A 27,945-nucleotide genomic window follows, 5' to 3' on the forward strand; every position below is an offset into this window, starting at 1 on the left:
TAAAGATTTGCTGGCATTAGGTTCACTCTCTTCAGCTTGTGTCTTAGCTGTATATCACATAATATGTAAATTCAGGAGATCTGAAGAAATTAAGGCTACTGTAAAGTGACTGTGACTTGAGACACACTAATTATGAGTTCAGTTTGGAGAAAACTGCTAGCACTGGCTGTTTCTAGGAAGAAGGACTCAGTTTCTGACCTCTTGGTTCATCTCTTCAGAAACTGCAGTGGGATTATGGAGGTGTGTGAGAGCAGAATGTGGCCAGGTATCCTCAAACATTGCACCCAAAAAGTCCATGCTTAGGAAGAGCAAAATGTCAGTGGCTACCAGTGCCTGTCCATGGAGGTGGGAGGGTGAGGGCACAAGATATTTTTTCTTTAAATAGGGGGAGGGGGGTAGTTATGTAATTTAAATCTGCCTGTGTCATATATTCCCTCACAGCTGCTAAACCACATTCACTACTGGAATAAACAAGTGCAACTGCTGAAATTCTTTCAGTTTCCAGTAACTAATGTTATTAGGAATTACAATCTGTTCAACGTGGTATTAAAGGTGATCAGTTCAGCTTTGATCATTTACAATGGTAAACAGAACAAATATATCAGCTTTTGTGGAATTGACATCCAGGTGCAAATGGAAGTATCCTGCCATTTGTTGTACAGTGCATGGAGAGCTTTTGAAACACTGGTTTTGTTTAATTCCTTAGTCACTGCACAAGTCCAGATGCTATATGGGACACAGTACTTTACCACTGAATTCACACCCATGTTTTTTATTTCTCTCTCTCTTTGGGGCAGCATATTTGCCTAAAACCACTCACTTTCAGTCAAGTTCCTGCTATAAAATAAATGATCTAATCCACAACAAAACTTTTACATACAAACTGGAAGTAAACAATTCAAAATTGGAGAAAAAACTTCCCCCAAATTCCCAAAGGTTTGCCAAAGGGGAAGAAGGCATGATCAGTGCTGTATGGGGGCAGGCAGGACAAGCAGAGTGACTGCTCCAGGCACCAAAGCAAAGAGGTGTCAATAGGCAGTGCCCAGCTTTGGCAGGGGTGCAGGGACAGGGGAAGGGCAGCTCCCACCATTGCGTGCACTCCTGGGCAAGCGGGGGGGGGGGGGGTGCCCCCCGCATCTGTGCATGGAGTGAAGGCGGGCTGATGCTGTGGGCTTTGCCCCAGGTGCCAAACTTCGTTGCTATGGCATTGGGAATGATCTGATTGATGGTGAGTGAGGTTGAAGACCATATAGCAATAGCATTCAGGAGCTGGTAGTTTCCTGCAGATAAGTAACTTTCCTGCATGAAGCATAGGGTATGTGCTTAAGAAATTTCTTTATCAGGCCTGTGCTTCCTTCCTTAACTACCAAATTGTCCTTAAACAATGTGACTAGGAAACCAGAATTCCCACTACAAGGTGGTTTCTGAAGTGAACATTTCAAAGCAATTTGGTGATCAGAGCCAAGACACTAGTCTAGAGTTTCAAGGCAGCTGGGGTCCCTCCCCAAGGGAAGTGGCAAATTCAAGCTCTACCTCTGGCAGTGTGACGTGAAGACCCAGAGCAGAAAAGAATAAGAAGTCACTTCCCAGGCCCAGAGGAGGGGTTTAGCAGCATGCAGGGCTCAGGATTCTGGGTCTGATTATAACAGACTGGTTTCTATCTGCTTACTGGACCCTGCGCCTGCAACATCTTGCTTGCAGACCACCTAATCCATCTTGAGGAACTGATTTAATTTCCTCTGAATCCTATCATCTCTCCTATTTTTGTTAATAACTTGTACTTCCTTTTAAAGAAAATCATAAATCACATGCAACTCAGGTATACCTGGTTGTGTACCACCTTCTCCAACTGAAGGGAGATGTTGGCAGGGCAGGTGCTCTGTGGTGGGAGAACTGCTGCTGGCTATGTGCAGTTTCCCCTCCCCACCATAGACAGTCGGATCCACACTTCAGATCTTAACTATATACACATTTATTGCTATATATAAGAGTTACACAAAAATAATGTTAATAAACATATAATATATAAAAACTTATACAATACTATATTCTATAAATAGCAGCTAGAGGATTACACCATCCCAAGGGCTTCACACTCTACACAGGAAATTAACTAACCTAGAACAAATAACAAACAGGTAAGTAAAGGTGAACCATAAATAAGTATCAACAAGGGTGTTACTAGAATATACATATATAACAAAACATTTAGACCATCAAGAATATAGGAAATATTTACCTAGTCCTATATCCCTCCTCAGGATACAGGTAACTATCTCACTGAGAATTAAATTTAATTTTCAATATTTGTCTTATAGCTTTACATTCTATCAGATCCAAATCTATATAAACATTAAATATAAACATATAAAACATACATATTCTATCACTACTTAGCCTCATTATATCAGATTAACAATTTTAATATACCTCTTCAGTTTAGACTTTATTAACCTGCACTCATAAAACAAAATATAAACTATATAATACAGGATACCCATTCACAAAATATAAGGTGCAGCCTCCCTTTGAACATAGCTAACTCTTATAAAACCCCAAGGCCCAGACCATTCTGGAGCCTTGGCTGCGATCCCATGGCCCAGGGCTGGGGCAGGGGGGAAAGAAAGTCTCCCTGTGCCCTTTAGGCTTTCCTCAGCCCGGCTAAAATGCCCCTAAAACTATAGGCAGACAAGGTTCCTTGGATGAATTTGATATCTTTTATTAGACCAACCCAAATAGTTGGAGAATAGTTATTAAGCAAGCTTTCGGGTTCAAAAACCCTTCGTCAGGCTAAGGAAGTTTCAGCAGTTGGTGCGTGCTCTTCCTGGATGGAATGAAAAGTAAAGAAGCCAGGGGCTGGGCTGGGGAGTCAGTTGCCAGGCAGATTATAATGTATCAAAAATCCAATGTCTATGTTTAGTCCATGATCTCTAGTATCCAGGAGGTTGATGAAATGGAGCTCATAGGCTCGTCTCTGGGAAGTGTTGTGCAAGTTTCCCTTGAGGATCAGGACTGAGAGACTGGAGAGAGAGTGGCCTTCCTGTGAGAAATGTGCCCCCACCAGTAATTGGATATTTCTGTCTTTGATAGATTTCTGGTGTGCGTTCATTCTGGTGCGCAGTTGTTGTTTGGTCTCTCCTACGTATTTTCCATCAGGGTATTTGGTGTATTGGATGAGGTATATTACATTTCTGGAGGTGCAGCTGTAAGATCCAGGGATGCTGATGGCTCTGTTGTGGGGTGTAGTGATTGTAGGGGTGGTGGAGATGTGTTGGCAGGTTTTGCATTTCTTGTCATGGCACGGTCTGGATCCTTTTGGTGTGTTCTGGGGTTGAGGAAGTTTGCTTCTGGTGATGAGGTTGGCAAGGTTTGGTGCTTGTTTGAAGGCTAGGATGGGTGACTCTGGGAAGATCTTTTTAAGAACAGGGTCTCTTTCTAGTATGGGTTGCAATTTTTTGAGGATTTTCCATACAGGTTCAAGGGAGGGGTGATACGTCATAACCAGCGGTGTGCGATTTGTGGGGGGTTTTCTTCTGTACTGCAGCAGTTCTTCACGTGGTATCCAGGTGGCTCTTTCAAACGTGCGATTTATCTCTCTGGACAAGTGTCCTTGTTGGGTGAAAGCCTTTTTAAGATTGGTGAGGTGGCAATCCCAGGTGTTCTCTTCACTACAAATGTGGTGGTATCTGAGGGCTTGGCTGTATATCACAGCTTTTTTGGTGTGTTTAGGGTGATTGCTGGTTCTGTGCAGATATGTATGTTGGTCTGTGGTCTGACAAGAATACAAGTATTCTTGTATACTGTGGTCTGTATTTTACCCTTCTGGATACTGATCACTGTGTCTAAAAAGGAGATGTTGGTGCTGGAGTATTCTAAAGAAAGTCGGATGGAGGGATGGTGATTGTTGAATTTCTGATGGAACTCAATCAGAGACTGCAGCTTTTCAGTCCAAATTATGAAGATGTCATCAATGTATCTTAAGTATAGCAAGGGTTTGATGGTGCAATTCTTGAGGAAGTCTTTTTCCAGGTGGCTCATAAAAAGGTTGGTATACTGTGGGGCCATTTTAGTGCCCATAGCTGTTCCCATCATCTGGAGGAAGTGTTGATTATTAAAAGTGAAATTGTTGTGTGTGAGGATGAAGTGTATAAGTTCAGTAATATCTTTGGGTCTGTATTCTGAGTTGAAATCTTGTTCCTGTAGATATGTAAGGCAGGCTTGGATGCCATCCTGGTGTGGGATGTTGGTATATAGGCTGGTAATGTCCATGGTGGCTAGGAGTTTGTTGCTGGGAAGGTGGTCTATGTTTTTAAGTTTCCGTAGAAAGTCTGTAGTGTCTTGTACAAAACTTGCTCTGTGGGTGACAAGCGGTTTTAGGATTTAGTTTTACTAAAACTATAGTACATTTAAACTCAGGGAGTCCTGCCCTTCTAGGCTTCCACGTGAGGGTCAGCTCCACCGACCCAGGTGGACTCTGCCCCCACTCCCCTGTGGGAATCGTCTTCTCCAGGAACTCATACTCCAGGGAGCAGGGTAGAGGGTCCTTGTCTCTCCCCCAGTGAGTCTCTCCTTCTGGGCCCGCCAGCCCTGGTGGCTCTGTGCACTGTGGTGTGCACCAGTGACTTAACTTCTTTGCCCAGGGTTGGGGCCCCCAAGCCGCCTTGCCAGGTTCCAGGGTTTCAGCCCTTGCCAGGGCTCTCTGTGCAAGGCTTGGGTTTCAGATGCCTGGCTTCGTGCCAGGGGGGTTGGAGGCCCCAGCTGCCCCATGCAGTTTCTGGGTCCTGGGTCTGGACCCTCCATGCAGCATCCCCTGCACTGAGCTTTCCTGACCTCATGCCAGGAGTTACAGCTCCGGGGCCTTGGTTTGGTCCCATTTGGACCACACCATGCACTGACCCCTGGCTAGTTACCACAGGCTGTGGACCCAAGCCACCTCATACGACTCCCAGGGCCCTGGTCTGCTCCTGGACCCTCTGCGCAGCAACACCTACACCAGGCCTCTGGCCTCATCCCAGGGGTTGTGGACCCAAGCTGCCCCATATGGCTCCAGGGTCCCCACTCCATGCACCGCGCCTCTGGCCGCACACCAGAGGTGCAGACCTGAGCTGCCTCATACAGCCTCCAGGGTTTTGCCCTGTGCATTGAGCTGTACACCACTGTTGTGCTTCTCAGTGGTGCTTCTGTGGGCTGCACCACTCACCGCTCCCCATCCAGCAACCAGAAGGGGTCTTCAAGCTCTTCTGGTACTGCCACATTTGCCCCACTGGGTAGCTCTCCCCAGCTCTTCTTTAGCCCATCTTCCCTCTCCTCCATCCCTTGCAGCAGTAGCCGTGTGCTGGGTACACTGTTCTTTTATAGCTTCCGGAGGTCTGCCCCCGGATTGCAAAAAGGACCAACCAGGGTAAGGGGCAGTAGGCTCCTCACCCAGGTCCAGGCTCTTCATCTTGCCCTGCGCAAGGGCAGCCTCTCCTTCATCGCCTCCTGATTGGTGGGAAAGTCTTACCAATAGCTCGAAGCCCCTTCAAGCAGGCAAGCCGGGCTACACCATGCACAGATACAAGTAAGTATGGACCATACTAACTTCATAAATTAGTACCAAGGTGAATTGCTATAACACTAGTCCAGTCTCCATCCACAACAAACGATGCAGGCAAATTCATGTTTCAGTTAAAAGATGGGTTTTTGGTAGATCTACAATCTGGAGTGCTTTGCAATAAGTGTCTGGAATGTCTTACCACAGTTTGTGTTGGAAGAAAAGAAGGGGGATTATTCTTGATGCCTATGCTTTCTCAGATAATGTTGCTACAGCAATGACCCTCATTTAATGCTCGCCTCTTTGAGTCATTTACAGTAGTGTTTCAGTAACTTTGTCTGCTTTGCTCATTCCTGCTAAATTCTTTTGTGCAACTTTGTTCTATGGTTTTATGTTTGCACTTAATTTTCCTATCTGAGGAACCTAACTGAGGTTCTCCTCAGCTTACTCTGCTTCCTGACAAAATAGGTAAGAGGGCATAAGCTTTCTGTTCAACACCTACCTAAAAGTATCTTAATGTAGCCACATGATAGAGATGCATAGGCTAGGTATAGACATTCAAAAAGCCCAAGGCGGAATCGATCTAAGTTATGTGGTTTTCTGTAAATGGCGTAGTTTAGATCGGTAACAAACAGAATACACAAAGCCCAGACAGACGTGACAATTTTGACCTGATCTGGTCCCTGAAAGTGCTCCATAACCATGACCAAACAGAAGTGCACGGCTGCAGAGTGCTTTAAAAGGGCCTGATCCCACAAAAATCTGAAGCCTCATGATGAAGACACTCCAAAATGAAGCAGCTTCAGTAACTTGTATCTGCATTCCTCCTAGCCCTGGCACTGTTTTCAGAATGGGAGGGGGGAAAGGGAGCAGAGGGAGTTTGGTCTGTGTTTTTTTCAGCTGGCACTGGAGGGTGGGGCGGGTGGATTGGAGCCCATCAGAAGTGGAGGGGCTCCAATCCACCCACCCCACCCTCCAGTGCCACCTGGGGAGACCTCAACAGCACTGGGGCTGGGAGGGGGATATTGCTACCGGACAGCCACTCTAAACATCAGCTGGATTCCCTAAGTCTTGGAACCTAACAGCAAACTTCTGTTGGGCCTGTGGGGTTGTTATAACTCATGGCACTTCTCGGGAGCTGCTCATCTGTCTGCGCCTACATCTGTCCTTTGGTAGTGGTGGGGTGTGGGTACAAATCTTAGACTGGGTTCTGCCATTTTTAAACCAGTCTGTGTGTTCCAAACTTCTGTTCTGTTATGGGTATAGACCAGTTTTGTGTGCTGAGCTTCAATTCTATTATGAGTATAGACAATTTTCTGACCACCTATAAAAGTGTAATGTTTGTAACTGGCCAAAGAGTTACTATGTCTTGTAATGTTGTGATACTTCCTGGATGAAAATGATATAGGAGAAATTGTTAAAAACCTCTTCCTGATGTGGCCTTATGAATTAGTTTATCAGATAGCACTGGTTTTGTATTTAGCCTGACAGCTACATGCTACCCAAATATGCATACTCTAAAATATTTTTCCCAAGCATTGTGAGAAATAACCTGCAATTTCAGGGACTTATCACAAATCCTAAATTCCCCTGTCAGTGCCCATATTTTACCTTGTTCTAGAAAAGAAATTGCATCTCATTATCTCAGAGGTGGATCTCTGATACCTTTTGATGTCTCTAGACTTGACAGTCTTCATAGCTTCTAAATGGGACAGCTGTGAAAGTTGTTGGGAGTGACAGTGGGAAGAGCATGATTGGCATCTAGTACCTGGGCTCTATTTCAGTTTCCATACTGCTAGACAGGGCAGGCGTGAGCTGTGTGAATTCAAACGATGGTGAATATGTGAAGTGGTCAAAAATTGGTATTTCCTTCCATGGGAAATTCTGAGATTTGAAATGTGGTCTTATCTGAAATCAGAATGAAACATCAAGAATCTTAACCTTTGGGAATATTTCATTTCTCACAATACTCTCTCTGACCTTATTGTTTTGATTCAATCTTATCTTCAGAACAATAAAGTTGAAAAAGAGTGTTTTGACTGTATCGAAACAAAATATTTGAGGACTTTCAAAAGTCTTGATATGCACCATCCATTCTTGCAAAATGTTTTATTTTTCATCTTTTTTTTAAACTGGCTCCAATGAATGTATCTTAAAACGCCCATCAATATAGTCGTATCAAAGGCAACTAGTCCAATCCTGTTGTTCTGAGAAGGAAGCTATATATGAAGCTATAGATGACAAGCAGATGGGGTGGGGAGAGGTTGTTTTTGGGACTCTACACAGATAAAGCAAAGAAATATGTCCTTCCTATCAGCACTGCCAGTGATGAATATCAGCCTGTATTCCTTTGGCTTTTCACAATGAGACATCAAACTGTCAAGTCCCACCTTATCTACTGTAAGCAGTAGCCAGAGAGGAAGATTTCACCAGGGTAAAAATTATCCCCATTGTCTAAAGATTCGCCAACCCTCCCTCTCTTCTTGCTCCCATTAAAATCATTGAATTAGGGATAATAGGGTAGTTAGCTGCTGAAGTCAGGCAGAAGAAAGGGCATAGTGCATGTTAGAGACAGTCTCGCTCAGAGTGGCATAAGCTTCATAGGTGACAGCATCTGACAAGGTAGACTGATGCCTATGAAAACTTAAGTCTGTCTGAGCCAGTTAAGTCTCTCAGGCAGGGGTGGGCAATTATTTCAGGTGAAGGGCCACTTACTGAGTTTTGGCAAGCTGTCAAGGGCCACATGGCTGCAACTTGACAGGTGCCCCGCCCCCTGGTCGCTATCATGGGGCCAGAAGTCCCACCCCTAACCTCTGACCTTTGCCACTGGAAGTCCCTCTCATTGTCCCTGTAAGTACTCCTGTGGGGAAGAGGGTTTGCCATCTTAGGGCAAAAAAAACAAATTACGTACTAAAAATCAAACACCCATAACAATATATTCTAATTTAATTTAAAAATATATTTTTGTCCTGATTTGTGGGCATTTGTGGTGTATATGCAGAAGTGATTGCATATGGGGGTTTGTGTGGATGTGTATGTGGATATTGAAACCATGTTGTGTAGACTGGGTGGGTGGGAAAGTGGCATGGGAGAGTGGAAGCAAGCGGGAATATGGGGCCTGCACCAATGTCCCAGGGCCAGCGCCAGCGGGGCCCAGAGCAGGGGCGGTAGGAGCGCGGGTGGGGGCTGGCAGGGGTCTGTGGAGCCGGGCTGGGCTGCACCAGCAGGGAGAGGAGAGGAGTTGGCCCGGCTCCATAGAGCTCCTGGCGGCCGGGACCCTGCGCTCCTGCTGCCCTGCTCTGGACCCTGCCAGCGCTGGTCCCAGGACACTGGCACAGGCCCTGCACTCTTGCCCGCCTGCTGCTGGATCCCACACGCCCACTCCCAGCCCCATGGTACAAAAAGGGAGCAGTACGCAGCCCCAACCCTGTGCTCACTGGCGGGAAACAAGATGGTGCTCAGCGCAGGGGAAAAGTGCCCCGCCCACCTGTACCCAGTTCCCCATGCTGCAGCCACTCGGAGTCCGCAGGGACAGTTCTGCCTCTCAGCTGTGTCACTGCCGCCCTGCAGGGCAGTGGTGGCAATGGAGAGCAGGCACAGGCAGCCCTGCATGGGCTTGGAGCAGCTGCCCTGAGCCTGTGCGAGGCTGTGTGCGCATGCGGTAGAGGCAGCAGCCCTTTGTGGGCTTCAAGCAGCTGCAGCCAGAAGCACCAGCCATGCGGGGGGGGGGACGGCGCTTTTCCCCCGTGCTGAGCACCAGCTCATTCCCTGTGGGCAGCTATGGGGTCAAGGCTGCATGCTGCTCCCCACCTGTACCACGGGGCTGGGGCAGGGGCACTGGGAGTGAGCGGGAGCCAGCGACAGCTGGGCAGGAGCACGGGGCCTGCGGTGGTGTCCCAGGACAAGCGCTGGCAGGGCCCAGAGCAGGGTGGTAGGAGTGCAGGGCCCTGGCCAGCAGGGGCTCTACGGAACCAGGACGGCTCCCCCCTCTCCCTGCTGGTGCAGCCCAGCCCAGCTCCACAGACCCCTGCCAGCCCCCACCCCATGCTCTTACTGCCCTGCTCTGGGCCCCGCCGGCACTGGTCCTGGGATACCGGCACAGGCTCTGCACTCCTGCTCGCCTCCACTCCCACCTGCCCCCGCTACCACTTTCCTGCCCGCATTTCAGCTCCCAGCTGCATGGCCAGACCGTGGGGCTCAACAGGAGCCGGCCCACCCCTGAGGACTGGGGCGATCCCCACGGTCCTCCCTTGCCTCCCCCTACCCCTCACCTGAATTTACCTTGCTTGTGCAGCCACGAACAGCCCTACAATCGCTTCTGGCTGGGTGCGGGAGGGCTGTGGCAGGCCAGAGAGGCCCTGATGTTGCAGGAGCCTGCCAGGGCTTCCCCTGGGTCCTACTGTACCTGGCTTATGTCATCTTTGACAGAAGCCAGGGGCAGATAAATATTACTTTTCTAAATTTTTTAGGAGCCCCGTGGGCCGGATAGAATGGCTTGGCAGGCCAGATTCAGCCCACAGGCCGTACTTTGCCCACCTCTGCTCTTAAAGTGCCACCCTGCCATACCTTTTAACTGAAACCATCAGGAAAAGTCATCCCCTGTGTGGTTCTAGCATACTTTGAGTGCTTATTATTCAACTTCTGTCTCTATCATTTTTTCTCATGTACATTTATCCTCCTTTTTTTTTTTTAAATAATATTGACTAATCAGGCAATGACATGGCTTATCCCCATACAATCCCCAGAGAGAGAGACATCTAGTTTACATCAAGAACTGAAAGTAAGAGATACATGTGTGTATATATATGTGGACTTGTACAATATGCACAATATGTCTAACTGAGATTCCTATCTAAAGATAAGAAGCCATGGGAATTGTGTTTCTCTGTATGTTAGAGGTTGGTTTTGAACAATACAGACAGATGCACTGCATAGGTTAGCAAAGAAAAGGGACAGAGGCCTTTTAATTCATGTCATTTATTGAATATAAATAGTCTTAATGAATATCTGCTATCACAAAGTCTTCACATTCTTTTGACACTGTGATTTTGCATAACATTTAGAGGAAAATACCTGTGGCAAAATTTTGCAGGGTTTTATTTTCCATTCTGAATTGGGGCACCATTCAACCTTTTTTCATTAGGTTTTTTTTTTAATTACACTATTAATTATCTTAAAAGTAGCAAAAGATCTTTATTAAGCTGGTTCATGGGGATCACGTTCAGTTATGACTTTTTGTGAGGCCTGTGCACTGCTGTGGAAAGAGTAGCTTCAACTATTTACATTTAAATTTTATGATCTGTTGTCTAGACTGTGATCTTATCAGCCGTATCTGTTACAAATGTAGGTTGGAAATAAACAGCAGGAAGAAACTTCACAATTCCAACTGGCCCTGCATACAGAATGATTAAAAGAATAGGGGTTTTGTTTTACCTAGACCCTTTTAATATTAACACACCTCAACCTACTTTACAGAGTAATAATGAGGTTTTGGTGATAACATAGATGCATGAGCAAATGGAACAGCTGTTATGGTCTCAATATTAATAACTTCCAGCCTTGGGCATTAGTACTTGCTTTATCAAGAGAATCTTGGCCAACACACTGGAGTTATCACTTTACTCTGTGTCAAAACATGTGATGAGCTGTCAAACTTCTAACTTAGAGAGCCACAGAAGAAGGGACTTTGGTTTCATGTGCTATGGAACCAGCACCTTTTCTGAGCCTACTTCTGCACTAAGCTAGTTCTGTATTTGGGGGGCGGGGGGTAATTTTTCAAAGAAATTCAGAAAGCTGGAACAACTCCCAAGATGTTTTCTCCTACATATTTTCCTCTCACACTGAATGCTATCTTCTTGTAATATAATTTATAACCCTACTGTACTGGAACAGCCTATTTAGCTTTTGTTTAAATCTGTTATCTCTCTCTCTGCTCCCTCTGCATCCCCTCCTCTACACATGCCTCATTCTTAGCTTCCCTGTTAACCCTGGATATGCTGACTGGTTTTCTTTTTCCTTTTATGTGTTCTCACACCAACTCCTCTCTAGCTTATTACTTCAGTTGTTTGCTTTCCCTCCTCCTGTATTAACAGCCCCAGCCCCAAATCCAGTCACTTCCAGTTGCTTTTCTTTTGCAATATTGACTCTGACTCCCTTAGAATTCCTAGAAACAAGGAACACCAGCCTCCGGTAATATCTCACTATGTATGCAACCAGCAAGAGCTCTAGGGACCAGTGGTGGTCAACTGACTCCAGTTCAGCTGTCTCAGCTTATCTTTAACACCAAACAAAAGTTTTGGTTCTAGGCTAAATGCTCTGAACTAGTTCTCAGAGCAGTCCAGAAATTTAAATCACATAATTTCTGCATCTGTATTATTATCAAGTGAACTAGTTACATAGTTGTTAAAATTCAACGGTGCTGTCACTTTGTCCACAATACATGAAAGTCAAAAGCTTAACCCCCTCATTTTGAGTATTGCCAAAAAGATAAAACTGTTTCTCCAAAAGCATCTCTTTGTTCTCCTATAAACTAGTTGATATCTTTTTAAAAGTCTTGCCTCATGCCATCTGAAATTCTGGTCTATGTGAGGTTAACAAATGCAATCTCAAAGATGCTTTCACTTGAAAAATTAAATATAAAATTAAGTTCAGAGGGAAGAGAGGAGAGATGTTACTTTGAGAAACACAGTTAATTATATTGTAATGTAGGAGTTGGGAAAGATCTAGTTTTAGGTTATTAAATCCATCTCTGTCAGTTATGTCTCAGCTCTGTGTTCTCAGGCAACCCTGGCACAGGATGCAGTCTGTCTGACTCACAAGGACTCACCCCCCTCCCTCCCCTCCGCTACATAAATGAAACTGATTAAGATGCAGTGAGAGATGCACTTAAGACCCTCCAGATAAGGGTGAAAAGAGTGAAACAAATGCCCCAGGTCTCATTTGCATCCGAGGTAGAACCAGATGTCTATTCATTTACATGAGAGATGGAGAACAGAAAGCCTGAAGCAGAGACTGCAGTGAATTCTGGGATCAGAGAAGCAGGGGAGCACTGCATGATGGGGAATCTGTGCTCCAAATGTTAATCAACCCATGTTCACACACACCCAGCTCAGCATTTATCAGACCAGTTCTAATCTGGATTTACTAAGGACTTCCCCGCCCCAGACACACACACACCTCTAAGTTTAATAGGCATCTCGGGCCATACATTCCCCGGTCCCACTATGGGAGGCCTATTTAAACTTGATTGACTAAAGCTCAGTTGCTGGCAATGCTGAGGCAAGAGACTGAGTCAGAGCGGGTATGGGCAACATTTGAACAATGGTTAAGGGTTCATCACAGCGTCCAGCCCATTGGAGCCCTAATCACAGGTGTTGTCATACCTTTCCCGAGATGACTGGTGGAAGTCCTCTCCACAAAAGATTATGAGCACCCCAATGATTATCTTAAGTCTGTTAAAAGACTGTAGTAAGATCTGGAAAAGTCATGCTAAGCTGAGGCTTGTGCACAACAAGTAAAAATTCAAAATCCTGATGCTGCAAGCTATCTATTGTTCCTGAAGAAACCATGAGATATCCCATCAGTATATCTGCTATCCATAGGAATTTCAAGCTGGATCCCAAGTATTTGGTTACTCCCTAATCTTATGTGTTTCCTGATTTATCAATCAGTTTCTTGAGATGTTCCAAACCAGATAACCCTTTGTCAATAGAAAAGACAATGATTTACACAATTGAGAATGCTTCGAAGCAGCTGAACTGAGGGTATAAAAATCTGTAAAAAGTGTGGGTGCTTCAAGAAAGAAAGAAAGAAGAAAAACTCCCGTGCTGACACCATCCCCTGTTGTTCTTGGGACGCTGGAAGAACAGATCATCTCCCTTCAAGGACTGTGCCTGTCAGCTTTGCAGCCCGAGTACCTTGGACTGGTGAGATCCCAGCGCTCCCTCTCTCTTTTCACTCTAGGCATAAACTTCTGAACCTGAACTGTGTCAGTTAAGCTTGAGCTAAGTTTCCCCAAATACTTAGTGAAACCAGGGTAGTACTGTAATTGTTTGTGTTTGATTTTTCTTGTGCATGTCTATTACTACTAGTACCATTATATATTTCATATGCTTAGCAATAAATAACTTTTATAGTCAAACTGGTAGTAATTGGGTATATTTTTCCTTCTCTGCTTCTCTTTCCTCCCGTGCTCTGCAGCAATGCTTCTTTTACCTAAGCTAAAGATCCCTGTGAAGCCCAAAAATACTGTGGGGTCTGCTCATCAAGAGGCCAAAGATTGGGACGTGCTGAGTTTGAAACACATATGGGGATCAGCTTGTACAGGCTGATTGACCCAGTTTGACTCAGACGTGCCCTTATGAACTGAATGCTGGCCCATGAGGGTGTCAGCTGGACACCCAGCCGGATTCAGAGGGATTCTGTTTACCTGTGTGCTTGTGTCTGACTGCAGTTTATTGTTGCTCTGATGAACTGATTCTTGGCATATGAGGGTGTCAGCCTGTCCATGCTGATCAACCCGGCCAGGTCAGGCATGTCATGTTAATTTGTGTGTGTTTGTGTGTATGACTGATTTGGTGATTGGAGGAACCCAGTCCCATTGAAACTGAGTCCTGCAAGATAGCTCCATTGGGGGTGAGGGCTTGCAGAAGGGAGAGATACAGCTCCGTATAGTAACACAAGCAGCACATTGACAGAATTACCAAGACCCTAGAAACATATCCCTAATAAATGAGCACACCCCAAAGTAATGGGCAAATCTGGTAACACAGTACAGGATTATTCAATTCACTATGTTTTCCTCTCCTATATGTTTAAATGTTTGAAGCCCATTTGCTTTTTTAATCCACTCTTTAGTGGAGACAGAAGCAGAGCTGACCTTGGAACTTTTTTGTTTGCAACATCCACTAACAATTGTTTGGCTGATCCTTCTAGACATTGCTGTTTCTAAAAGAGCTTGTGAGGGTCAGAGATCAGTATGCTGATGTGACTTCCAAGGCACTAGGAACAATCAGTGAAACTCTTCAGAGAGCTTCTGAAAGCCACAAACCAGGAAACCTTCTCTACTGCCTCTCTGCATGTTAAAATAGGCTGAAGTGGGAAATCCTCAGAAGACATAGATATCTTGCCTACCAATTTAGAAGGAATAGAAGCAGATCCAAGGGTTCTTCTCAACCAACTATATTAAGGTAATTACAACTTCCTATGTCTATACTAGAAATTTACCCATTTAGCTGTCATGTTAGCTATACTATTATAAAAGTGCATTTTCTTTTTCTTTGGGTGGACATGACCAAAGTTCCATGGGTTTTACTAAACAGGTTATTATAGAGTGTATCCAAAGTAGGGAAAAAGGTGCATTTTTACCATGTGTTAGCTAGTGTCTGGTAACTAACTCAACATAAAAACCTACAGAGGGAAAGATACTTGGAAGTTTTCACATGCATTAATAGGCGAACATTAATTCTAGATTTTATCTTGACCAACTAAAATATTACAGCCATAAATTGGCTTGTTAAAAGCACCATGTTTTTAATGCAGAAAAGCAATATATGTGCGAGAGGGTTTGCTGGCATGACTGAATAAATATAGATATTTCACCACACCCTCTAGGGCTGATGTCCTGCAAAGAATCTTTTACTGGTACAGTTAAACCTACCTCCCTGAATGTCATAGGCTAGGCCAGCAAAACAACTTTTCTTTTTGCTGTTATGTCTATACCAGGGCTTTTGCCAACGCACCTCAGTTAATTAAAGGTGTGATTTTTTTTTTTATTATTTAACATTCTTAACTGACTTATTTATGTCAGCTAAACTTTTAAACATAGCCAAGGCCTGCATGTTGGCATGGGAGTAGAATTTTGGTGGGGGAGGTCACATAAAGCAAAGCTTAGACAGCAGTAGTATTAGATCAGACATCACAAAATAGGATTCCACAGATACTCTTATTGTTCAAACTTTTCTTGTCTCAAGATGGATCACTGCTTGAAAAGCCTGTCATGGAACTCTTCCCACTTAAAAGGGTAGCATAAATAATCTACTTTTGCTTGAAATAAATGATGTCACTGGCAAAATCACGTGTCACAATATTTTTGTTTTTTATTAAGAACTCAACTGCTGGAATTAGACTGACAAATCTTTGGCTTTTGTTTAAAAACAAAGGAAAAAACTTGAAAATGTGACAATTGCATTTTAAAAGGTTCAGAAACCAGAAGGAAACAAACAAACAAAAAAGGATATACAGCAATCTTCTGAGTTTTAAGCCAATTGCATATGATTTGTGGCTTTGACTGTTTGGCATCCACATGGGGGTTAGAAAATTGATGTGTGTAAGTGGTAGGTAGCTGGTCATCTCAAGCTTCAGGGTGTTTCCTGGTTGCCTGCAAGAACTGGAAGAAAAATCTCCATATTGACTCCCCTTTGAATAATTTTTTTTACTTTGGGGTTGTTTTTGCTTTCCTGTGACAGCTAGATGTGGGGGATTGGCTGTGCACTGGTGCCCCTAATAATACTTAGCAATCTCTCAAGGTTGGCTGTTATGGGTCTTGTTCAACTGGTTGCCAGGTGAGTTCAGGAAGGAATTTTCCTTTAGGTCAGACTGGCAAGGACTGCAGGTTGTGGGGCTGCTGCTCAGGTTTAGCTCCGTGTTTGTTTTGCTTAGCCCATCTTGGGTTTTGCCTTTCTTTCCAGTAGGGGCCACTTCAGCACCCTTGGACTAGGTTTTACCTATCAAATTATCAGCTGTAGCCATGGGGCTCTGGTCTTTTCCTGTGACATCCTGTAGGTTTTTATCATCCAGTGCTTTGTGACAGTGTGATGGGCAAGTTTGTTATTACCCTGAAATAAAATAGTTTTCTGATAGCATACTGTTAGGTTAACAATAATTTAGATTATTGAGAAGTATTAGATTTGCAGCTGAATACAAGGCATGACCTGTGGCCTAGCAATGCTGCTGACCACAAGGCAGAATGATAGCTAAGCCAGCCATTTGCTTATGTTAAGTAACCATTTTAACTGTGCCAACCATTTTCTGAGGGAAAAGGAATAAGTGAATCTGTATAAGTCTGTGCACTGGGAACCAGTTACAGCATGGAACAAGATAAGATAAAGAAGGGCCCAGAGAAAGGAGTAGAGGATGGCACCGCTGAGAACAGAAAACAGATTGGAATGTAGAAGATAACATGTAACTATTACTTAATTTCTGCTTTTGGAAAAGTACTAGCTATAACAGATAAACCTAATGTTACTATGACAATTTGTGAAGCACCATATAAGGAGATGATGGCCATAAGTATTGCTTATGTGCGGACCCTGTAGTCTTACCTTATTGTAAAAGTATAAAAGAACGCCCCACCCTTTAGTGGGGGCCATTTTGCTTCTTTGCTGGCCTATGGTCATTTGCTCGAGCAAATAAACTGAAGTAAAAGCTTTTACCCGTGTTGCCTGGTTCCTATGCAGCTAGACAACGAACTCCAAGGAGTTTTCTCCCACGACAACAGGGGTGGAGGACAGCAGCTGGAGCAAATGTTTTCCTGGCCCCGTCTCTGAACCCAGGACTCAGCAGGAAAGAGGAAGGGCTTCCCTCCATGCCACTGCTTTAGGGCTGGCACAGCATGGGGGGTTGCTCCTCCCTCCAGTGTTTTACATGCTCCCCCTGTTCCTGTCCCAGCCCAGCCACTCCTGCCCCGGGCGGTGCTGACAGGAGAGTATAAGGGACTTGGCCAGGGCCACGCCTGCAGCATTGCCAGCCTGAGAGGCTGAGGCGGACGGGGGTGGGGGGGGAGGGTCGGGAACCATCTTGCTCCCTTGGCCCCGCCCAGCCGGGGCGGTCTCGCCTGACGGCAGCTGCAACGCGGCTTTTCAGCAGCCGCAAGTGAGGTGAGTGCAGCCCGCGGTGCGGGGGGAGGGGGCCCCCCGCCCGGGAGAGGGGCGCTCTCGCTTGCCCGCGGCCGAGGCGCTCGGAGGGCGGCGGGGCCCGGGGCAGCGGGCTGCGGGCGGGCGGGCTGGGAGCGTCGGGCCCCGCCGTGACTCAGCAGCCCGCTGCGGGCGGAGCGAGCCCCGGGCCGGGGAGGGGGTGACCGGCGTCTTTGTGCTTCCCCGCTCAGGCCCGCCCTCCTGCCTTCCTGCCTGCCTGAGCCGCTGCGTGAGCCTGGGCCCGGCCGCCCAAGCCGCCCGCTGAGCCAATGCTAGATCTGGAAGTGGTTCCTGAGCGCTCTCTGGGCAACGAGCAATGGGAGTTCACCCTGGGTAAGTGCCGGCCCGGGCACTGGGGGGATGGGATGGGGCCGCTCTCGGGGGCGCGGGCCTGCAGTCACTCTTCACCTGCTTCGCTTCTTATTTACCAGCTGCCCCGCGTCCCTCTTTCCGGAGCCTCTTGCTGGCATGTTTTACCTGTCACTCGAAGAGCTCCCAGAATAGACAAGCAGGTTGTATTCATCAGGGATGAGAAATCTCAGTCAGGTGACAGGGTGCCTGGTTCAGGGCTTTTGCCCATGGGGATCTCAAGTGGTGTAGGAGTCTGAGGGGGCCTGGCAGCCACCTCCTGGAGTAGCTTAGTTGTCTTCATTTTTTCACTGGGGAGGAAACAATGGTGGAGTAAAATGCTGAAGGCACCTAATGGCAATTCATGCCTTCAGCATGTTTTCCCTGCTTAGGCTTTGTCTCCTTTAAAAGATGCTTTTTTTTTTTTTTTTTTTCTCTCCCTTCACCCCCTCTTCTCCCCCCCCCACCCCCATTTGGAGAGCCAATCTTTCCAACACCTGACGGAAATTTACTTTGCATCCAGAGCTAACCCCAGACACTTGCACACAGTGGTGGGTTTTACCTGGTATGGAATCGAACAGCTATTTAGTTTTCAAGCCTGTGTTTCTAGTGCTGTAAAGGTTCAACCCATGGCTACACTCTGCACTAATTTTAAAGTTGCTCTGAGGTTATTTTACAGTTGCATCTGGTTTTGGCATTAGGTTCTTTGCCCATAACTTCTTACTGTAGATACTACAGGGTTCTGAATCGCTCTTGGTTAAGATAGTCCTTTGTACACTAGCATTTCTTCTGTGTAGAAGCCAGCGTGTAGACACTTGTTTATCTAACCTGCTCGGAGCAGTTTTAAACAATGTAAGAATGGCTTTAGATGTTGGTACCACGTCTGTGCTATTACTCCCATTAATGCAGCAATGAGTGGAGGTGAACCAGTGGTGGAAAGGAAAGGAATCATGGACAAAATACTCAAAAATCTTCAAAGGGCGTCTGTTAGGCCCAGTTCTACAACTACCTGTGCCTACATGGAGCTCTGACTTTGAGGCTTTGTGTTGGTGCAGAGGTTCACCAATGTAAAGCTCATTATGGGATTGTTGCCTTAGAGTTCTCCCTGAACTGTTTTTTGTGGGTTTTGTGCAGCATAATTAATTACATGAACTCCAACGCTAAGTAGGATTTGATGGCTGATTTGAGTGTTGACATGGTTTTTGGAAGATAACTGTAGTAGCCTTCATTTTATGGTGGCTGCCCCCACTTTTTGACAGAACTATAAAATTCTCTCTCAAATAGTTTTTCAAATGGACATCCTTTGATTAGAGTAGCAGCCCTGTAGTTGGGAATGAAGAGGTAGTTTTGTTCGAAGTCTGGTAACTAACCCAACATAACCTACAGAGGGAAAGATACTTGGAAGCTTTCACATGCAAAGTCCCCTGTCTCCAACATGTTACTGAATTGCACATTGAGGCTGATGCTTCATTTTTGTTCTCAGTCCAAAGTCTGAAGTTCCTTCCTTTTTTTTTTCCTTTTTTATTTAAATATAAAGTTTGATCCAATTCTTCTTGAACACTTGAATTCCCTACAGCATTGGATGGGGGAAGAAAAGGTTGTGAAAATGCTTGGCTCTGGTTCTTGTAGTTTCTCAGTACATGCATGAATGAATAAATTTAGCATCTTTTGCATTATTTCAGTGTTTAGCATGTTCATTCTAGTTAACTCTAGTTTGATTAGTAGGATACCTTTTGTGTTTAAATCGGGGAAATAATTGGAGGTGTACTCGCATTAAAATGTGCCACAGAGCAATGACAAGTCCTAAAAGCAGATTTCTGTATTCACATGTTTATAGCTTCTTGTTTAGAGCACAACGGTGTGACTATAATGCAAAGCAAAGGTATTGGTTTCTTCAGACTAGTATCTCTTATATGCTAAATCAGGGGTTGGCGGTGTTTTTGGCTGGAGTGCCAGAAACACCCCAACTCTGACCCATGCCTCGACATGGCTTGTCAGGGGCAGGCCACAGGGGAGCCACGAGCCCAATCCTTGTTGATCATGGCAGCTACACATGCACCTCTGGGCCGACAGGGGTAGAGGGTTTGGAGTTGTGCTGCCTCAGTCCCTTCTGCACCCTGAGGCACATGTGCAGTCGCCACCAGCACAGAGCTGATGCCAGGACTCTGGAGCCTCGGCACCAGCCCTGTATCACTGGTAGGTGCACGTTGCCTCAGACAAATGGTGGGGCAGGGGCCTGGGGCAGCGCAACCCCGGTCCCTTCCGCTGCTGTCCACCTGGAGGCACTCATGCAGTTACCACCGACACGGAACATGGCCAAGAACTCTAGGGCCCTGTACAGCTCTGGGCAGCTGTAGCAGGTGGGCAACAGGGTGCAAACGGCTGCACTGGGCTCTGGAGCGCTAGCAGTAGCTTCATTGTGGTGGTGACTGCTTGCATGCCCCTGGGCAGATGGTGGGGGAGCAGCTGGTGTTGCACTGGATCAGGCCCTCCCCTGCTGTCCAACCAGAGGGGTGCATGCAGCTGCCACTGGCACAAAGCCTGGCTGGGGCTCTGGAACCCAGTACAGCTGTTTGCAGCCTCCTACTTGTAGTTGGTCTGGGCTTTGGGTAGCTGGTGCCAGCCATAGAGCCTGGGCTGTTCGCAGCAGGACTTGCTGCCTCTTAGCTACCTGCTGGGCGCTGCCTGGGCTCCATGGTTAGCAACAGCTGCCCAAAGGCTGGGCTGGTGGTGGTGTGCTGAGCAAAGTGGCCTCATGTACCATGATGTGGCACACATGCCGGGGGTTGCCAACCCCTGTGCTAAATGTTCTCTCTCAGACTCTCTAACCCAGGGGTAGGCAACCACTGACACATGTGGCACCTGAAGGCATTTTGCTTGGCCTGCGCACTTCAAAAGGGCCGGGGGCTGTGCTGCCACAGGGATTGGTCCCCTTAAAGCTTCCCTGGCATCCGCCTCTAAAACACCAACATTTTTAAGAAGGGGAGGAAGGAGGACCCAAGTAATTATGGGCCTGTAAGCCTCACCTCAGTGCTTGGGAAGCTCTTGGAGAGGATCATCAAGGAGCATATCTGTGGGGGGCCTGCAAGGGAGATCATGCTCAGGGGCAAAGGCAGGTCCTGCCAGACCAACCTGATTGCCTTTTACGACCAAGTAACTAAATCCTTGGATGGTAGTGTCGCTGTGGACATAGTCTTTCTAGACTTTAAGAAGGCCTTTGACACTGTCTCTCACCCCATCCTCATCAATAAAGTGACTGCGGCACTGATGCCTGCACAGTTGGATGGGTAAAAAATTGGCTGATGGGGCGCACCCAGAGTAGTGGTTGACGGGTTGTACTCAACCTGGTGAGATGTGAGCAGTGGGGTACCCCAGGGCTCTGTCCTCGGGCCCACACTGTTTAGCATCTTCATCAGTGACTTGGACGAGGGGGTAGAACGCACACTGTCCAAGTTTGCTGATGACACTAAGATGTGGGGCGAGGTGGACACACTTGAAGGGAGAGAGAGACTGCAGCTAGATTTAGACAGACTATAAAAGTGGGCAGTCGAGAATAGGATGGGGTTCAGTGTAGACAAATGCAGGGTGCTGCACCTTGGGAGAAGGAATCCACAGCACACGTACGGGCTGGGGAATTCCCTTCTTGAAAGCACAGAGGCAGAAAGGGATCTCAGAGTCATTATTGACTCCAAGATGAACATGAGCCGCCAATGCCAGACCGCAGCCGGCAAGGCCAGCCCTACCTTGTCATGCATCCAAAGGTGCATCTCAAGCCGGTCCAGAGAGGTGATACTCCCCCTCTATGTGACTTTGATCAGGCCGCAGATGGAGTACTGCGTCCAGTACTGGGCACCACACTTCAAAAGGGATGTGGCCAGCCTGGAGAGGGTTCAGAGGAGGGCTACCTGCTGGGTGAGAGAGCAGCAGGACAGGCCCTATGAGGAGAGACTGAAGGACCTGAACCTATTCAGCCTCAGCAAGAGGAGGCTGAGGGGGGACCTGGTGGCTGCCTACAAGCTCATCAAGGGGGATCAACAGCAAATAGGCAGACCTCTTTTCTCCCCAGCACCACCTGGGGTGACAAGGAACATTGATCATAAGCTGATGGAGAATAGGTTTAGGTTGGAGATCAGAAGGCAATATTTTACAGTTGGGGTGGCCAAAATCTGGAACCAACTTCCCAGGGAGGTGGTCCTCGCCCCTACCTTGGGCAAATTCAAAAGGAGGTTGGACAATCACCTGTCTGGGGTCTTGTGAACCCAGCATTCATTCCTGCCTGTGGCAGGGGGTCAGGCTAGATGATCTGTTCAGGTCCCTCCTGACCCTAGCTACTATGAAACTATTAAAAGTTGAGGTTGCTGGTGTTTTTGGCACCTGGCCCAAAAAGGTTGCCAACCACTGCTCTAACCTGTTGGTTCTCACCGTTTTTGAGATATCAGCATTGGAGCTGGGGGAGCCACATGCCCCCTCCCCCAGACTTTCTGCACCCACAAGTGGTGTGCAGGGTATGGGGCTGCAGTAGAGCCAGATCACCTCCAGGCAAAAGCTGCCTTTGCAGCCCAGCAGGCATGACCTGGCGCGGGAGGGAATACCATGCCACCATGGCTGCCAAAGTGAGGCACAGTGGCAGTGTAGGGCTGTCTCGTCCCCCCCCCCCCCCCCCCCCCCCATCTTTGCTGCTGGGGTGGACAAGGGATGCTTCAGCTTGGTGGCTATGGAGAAGTGGCACTCCCTTCCATGCTGGGTCCTGCCCACTGAGCTATGGAGGCAGCTTCTGTCCGCCTGCAGCCCCTCAACCCGCTGTGGGTACATAAATCTGGGGAGGACACCTGTTTCCCCTCTACCCCCTTCTGCGTTGCCTGTGCTCCCCTTATGCACCCCCCCACCATGTCACCTGTGTCATCCTCTCTTTCGCCGCCCCCCCCCCCATAGACTTACCTGGAGGTAGCTGCTCTCCACCATCCTGCCTGGCTCCTACATTCATGTATGCACATGTGTCCTGCTCCTCTTTCCCCCCCCCCCCCCCCCCCAGCCCTAAGCAGCCCCTTGCAGGCTGAAACTCAGCCTGTGGTTTTCTGCATTTTTCTCTTTCAAAAACAAAAAGCCATATTTTTCTCCATTAAAAGAGAAAATGCATATTTTTCTGCAGCAGATGGAAAACCCAGAGCCCTGCTTATAATTTGAGTTTATACATACACATGCCCGCATGAATGCATACATAGCAGAAGTTTCAAAGTTTAAGGCTGCTTACAGACAGTTAAAAAAAAAAAAAAACAACCCCAAGCAAACCATACTTTACTAGAAGAAGCAGTGCTTTAGTTTGACCCAGCTCTGCATCATCTGTTTAGAGTGGGCACTTCAGCTGGGCTTTTTGATGCTTTTATCTACTAGCTGATTCAATCAGCTAGTAGATAAGTGGCAAAAAAGCCCCATCTATATAGATGTTGGGCAAGCAGGGTGCAACTTAAGGCACTGCCTCTTCTGGGTATGTGCTGGGCTCTGTGGGAGCATGCCAAGTTTATACTAAAACACTGTTTTGGAAGTGGGGGAGGGGTTGGTTTTGGTTGGGGGGGGTTGTTTATTTTTTGTTTGTTTTTTTAAGATCAGTAAGCAGCCATAGTTCACAGTTCAGCTCATGAGGTGTGAGATGTACTATTTGTGTGACCTAGGGGTTTAGAGGAGAGAACTAAAAGGCTTGCATATCACTTGTGTTTTGTCAGCATGGGTGATATTTAGCAGAGATTTTCTGTTGGTGCTAAAATAGGTTCAGTTCTAGGTGATTAGTAGGAAATGCCAGGGAAATTTTTTAGACAGGACCTCAGATTCTGTTCTTGTCTTACGTGTGACCAGGACATAAGAAATTTACCCGAGGATTGAGTCTTCTGGTCATTTAAAAATGACTGTGCTACCCCACTTCCTGGACCATCCCTTGCTATTTTAGAGGAGGCAGATAAGTGAACACCTACTGGCATCAGCTTTCTATTCTACATGGTTTACCTTTTTGTAGCTTTTTTAAAAATTCCTTTCGTAAAGTAAGACCTTTTACTACATTATCCTCATTCTCTTTTCTCTGTCCTACTCTCAGCTACCCATTGTAAAACATGTCAGTCTTAGAATTTTTACTAGATATTTAATAACTGAGGGCCTGAAAGGACTAGCTTGAAATGAGTGGCTAGATGGTACTCCTTTTCATAGGCGGTGCATACGTGAGAAGTTAGCCTTGTCATCCTAGCTGTTGGAATGAGGAGGGTGGGATAGCAGGATGCTAAACTGTTGGCACTAGATTGCACTTATGGAACCTGTATCTGAATTTGGCTGGCAGCTACTGACTGATGAATTGGTAGCCATTTCTGCTCCCACCTGAATGCCAACTGACTGGCAGAAGAGTCAGTTGGCCTTCTCTGTTCTCCTCTTTTACCACAGAGCCTCCTGGTTGTGGCTGGGATGGGTGGGGATGTTTTGTTACTTTGTTCCTCCCTTGATTTTGTTTACTGAAGGAGATGGGCGGGTGCAGAACCCTCCACCTCTGTTTCAGGTTCTTCTGCAAACTATTGTGGGAGTACCTCTGCTATTATTCAGAGCTTTGCTAAGCAGCACTACAATAAATCAACCTGGTTCTTAATCATTGAGAATTGACTAAAAGCAGTCTGTTTTTCTATTGTTTGCACCTGGGGAAGGCTCTGAGTAATAAGGACATATTAACTGTCTCAGAACCTTTTTGGAACACAGGACCTCAGAATCTACTTCTGGATCAGTTTTGAAGGTGGTTTTTGCAACAAGAAGTTTACTTTTTTCATTTTGAAGTCAATGCCACTTGCCACGGCCACATGGATTCTTTAAATCAGAATCGAGCCTTTGACCTTCAATGTACTTAGTTTTTTAAATAGTTTTTTCACCTCTGCATCTCTGTATTTTCAACTTGAAAGTATTGGGCTTTGAGAATGCAATATATGTTGAGTACCTAGTTTTTGGAAAATAACCTATCTTTGCATGTATGTTATGCGATTTACGTAATGCCTGGAATGCGCTGGACACTTAGCATCTTTTGACATTAAAAATCCTGTGGCACTGAATAGCTTATATTTTAAAGATGCTATTTAAGAGGTAATGTCCATTTTCTAAGAGTATTTTTAGAGTGCTTATATGAGAATGTTGTGGTCGTCTCCTTGATAATATGAAACATCTTTGTATCATTACAATAATACTGAAATGTACAAATCCACAAGCATTTTTTTCAGCCCAGTACTTCTGATCTATTTTCCACCTATTCACCGTCTCCATTTCATATATCACTTATGTATTAAGTTTGAAAAGCTCACATTTTCCCTTCCTTGACTGATTATGGAAGTTCTTCAGTTGTCCCAAATCCTATTGTTTATATCTGTGAACAAGTGATTTTTATTTATTTTTTAGTTGAATCTGGATATCCCTTTTGGCAGTTCTGAGCAGTGCCAATGGCTCAGCTTGTCTTTCATCTAAAATAATAAAGAAGAAATATCTCCCTGGAGTCGAGTTTTCCATTTACGATTAAATTTGTTCCTGATACTGATAGGTACTTCAGGGAATCTTTTTCCAACAAGATTTATATTCAGTGTTTATAGCTTGAACGCTTATATTATTAATTTATAAATGTCTGTTCTTGCAAAACTCGAAGCCATAATTCTTTATCAGCAGAAGTTGTGGTATGGAGAGAGTTAAGACATGAGTTTGATGACATATTGGTAAAAATGTGTGTATTATCTCTGGTGTTGTTACAGTAAAGCTTCACCTGTGTAGTGAATTGAAAATGGCCTGTGGGCATTGTAGTGAATTGAAGAATGGCCTGGGAGCAAGGACTATAGTTAAGTATTCATTAAGAATAGAGTTAATAGCCAGTAACTTAATTTTTATATGAGTATGAGACATTGACTAAAATAATTACAAAATTTTCCTGAATGGAGACACTTGGCTTAAGACAAACTTTCAAAATGAGAAAATCTAGAAAGAGGCATGGTTTCTCAATAAAAATAGGCAAATTGATGTGGCAGTCAGTTCTGTCTCACGTTGGGTACCAGATTCAAGTGTTGGAGCTATAATATGTGCACATCTGGTTTGCACATGATAACATTTTGTTAAGAGAGACAGTTCAGGCTTTGTTTTCTCTGCTGAACATTAACTAATACAGCAGTATTCTGTATGCACAGTCACTGTTTATCATCAACCCAAAAGGTATCCACTAGTTTTACAGGCTATAAATAAGTGTTCCCTAAAGTGGTGTTGGAAAATAAATTGTAGCAGGGCTTTTATTTTCATTAAAGCAGACTGTAACACTATATTGTTTGTACTTCCTTTCCTTAACTGAATCTGCTGAACAGTTTCTTTAGAAGGCACTAACATTTATTTAGCAAATTCATCCTAACTGGCATCCCTGGATTTTGCATCATTGATTGGCCTGGCCCATAAACTGGAAGCAGAATTTTTATTATAATAAAAATCTGATGAAAAATATTTTCCTCTGCATTTCACTTATATTGCACAGTTGCTGAATAGGTTACCAGGGGCTGTGAAATGTGCCCTGTAAGGGACTGACTCAAAAGTCTGTTGATCATACCCTTTGGCTTCACTGCGTTTTGGATGACCGATTAAAAGGCTACCCAGTGATTCTCAACAACATACGTGAGATCCTTTTACTGTGCAGCATCCTTATTAGCAGTTCTACATGCAAATACCTTCACATGATTCACAAGATAAACACAGAGATTTTACATAGTAATCCAGAGTGTCAAAAACATTCTGACCTGTAGTGGTATTTCTGAGTTCTTTGCAACAGAAGAATTACTCTAGTATTTTTCTGTACTCAAAAAATGAATGAAAGCTAAAAGCTGGCATTTTCCAAGGGATGCCTCAAATCTAGCAACCTTGAGAACCACTGGCAAATTGAATCCCCCAAGAAAGGCTAATAAAATAGAAACCTGCTCTATAAAGGTTGAAATGTTGAAGTTTTCTTACACAAGTTTTTTGTCTTTTATTTTTGCCTTTGGGGATAATGTGTCTGTCAGTTGGTTGCTTGGGTGCTGGCCTTTCTGTTCCAGAAACATAGACTTATGCTGAGATAATGACCAAAGTAGGTTTATTTGTTGGCTTGCAAATCTTTGTTGTAATTTACTCTTACCTGATGAGCCAGTTCACCACACCTTTAACTTTAACCTGTGGCCACATCACTGATAGTGTTGTTGTTTTGTGGGGTGGTTTTGGTCAGATTGGAGAAATATGATTGTTTTTATTTGCAGGCATGCCATTGGCTCAGGCTGTAGCAATTCTTCAAAAACACTGTCGTATTATCAAAAACGTCCAGGTTCTCTACAGTGAGCAGGTGAGTAGTGAAAGATCTGGCCAGGTTGTTCAGGTAATCACAACTAAGCAATAAGGTATGATGGGGTGTGGTGTTATTGTGTTAATGTTACTAGTTATATTGTATGTATTGTTCTGTGCTTTACACTGGGTGACATTAGACAGTTGCCACATTCTCTAGCACATCATGTCATTTCAAAAGAGCTTCTTAAACGTTGGGTGGATTTTAACTCTGAATCTTAAGAACTGACAGGAAGTATTTTTATTGTCTTCCCCAAGGGTTGGTATTGTCAGGCCTCATCTGGCAAATGCTACTGTCTTGCGTATTTCAGTGCTACTGGAGCCTTTGGAAAATAATGGGGAGTTGGGAAAGGAGTTGCAATCTACTGAGCCTGAATGTGAATTAAACATGTAGCCTCTGTTTTGAATGTGTGTACATGTATTTCCTTTTTATAGTCTTTCTTTGTTAAGCATAGAAAAGAACTCTTGCAACTCCTCTCTCTTAAATAGCTGGGTATGATTTAATTCCATTCTTTATGTTGTTACTGTCAAGTATTGTAAAAGCAAGCTGCTTATTACTTCCTACATTCACGCTGGGTGCAGTGATGATGAACCCACTGGAAATGCTGCTTCTGCTCTTCCTCTGTGCATCTGCAGTTCTGCCTTCAAAAGTGGATACAGTAGTTTAAACCAGTTTGATGTTTGAATCATGCAAAAGCATGTCTTTAAACATTACCCAGTGCTAAATTTAATTTCTGTAATTTTAAGTTCCATCTTGGTCTGTCATAATGTGCTAAAATAAAATCTATTCATTAAGTGCAA

The 27,945-nt window shown here is 45.3% G+C and overlaps 2 protein-coding genes across 6 annotated transcripts in view; one reads left to right on the forward strand and one right to left on the reverse strand.

Moving 5' to 3' along the window:
- Positions 1–1,948: 1,948 nt before the first annotated feature.
- On the reverse strand, positions 1,949–9,912 carry LOC132243584 (uncharacterized). Its single transcript, XM_059713740.1, has 3 exons — positions 9,815–9,912; positions 7,302–7,441; positions 1,949–4,354 (listed from the first exon to the last, which is right to left on the reverse strand). The coding sequence occupies exons 2-3, from the start codon at positions 7,322–7,324 to the stop codon at positions 3,706–3,708; spliced, it is 672 nt and encodes a 223-aa protein (XP_059569723.1). The 5' UTR covers positions 7,325–7,441; positions 9,815–9,912; the 3' UTR covers positions 1,949–3,705.
- Positions 9,913–14,529: 4,617 nt separating this feature from the next.
- Positions 14,530–27,945, forward strand: part of PHAF1 (phagosome assembly factor 1) — a 63,433-nt gene continuing 50,017 nt past the window's right edge. For 2 of the 5 annotated variants that reach the window (XM_059713738.1, XM_059713739.1), the window contains exons 1-2: positions 17,489–17,778; positions 27,063–27,145. In XM_059713738.1, the coding sequence (XP_059569721.1) occupies positions 17,715–17,778; positions 27,063–27,145 (147 nt within the window). In that variant the 5' untranslated portion in view covers positions 17,489–17,714. Of the gene's footprint in view, positions 14,722–17,312; positions 17,410–17,485; positions 17,779–27,062; positions 27,146–27,945 lie in introns of those variants that run through there. The other 3 variants (XM_059713736.1, XM_059713735.1, XM_059713737.1) reach the window with 3 other exon arrangements.

This window comes from Alligator mississippiensis, chromosome 10 (assembly GCF_030867095.1).
Source record: "Alligator mississippiensis isolate rAllMis1 chromosome 10, rAllMis1, whole genome shotgun sequence".
Classification (NCBI taxonomy): Eukaryota; Metazoa; Chordata; order Crocodylia; family Alligatoridae; genus Alligator; species Alligator mississippiensis.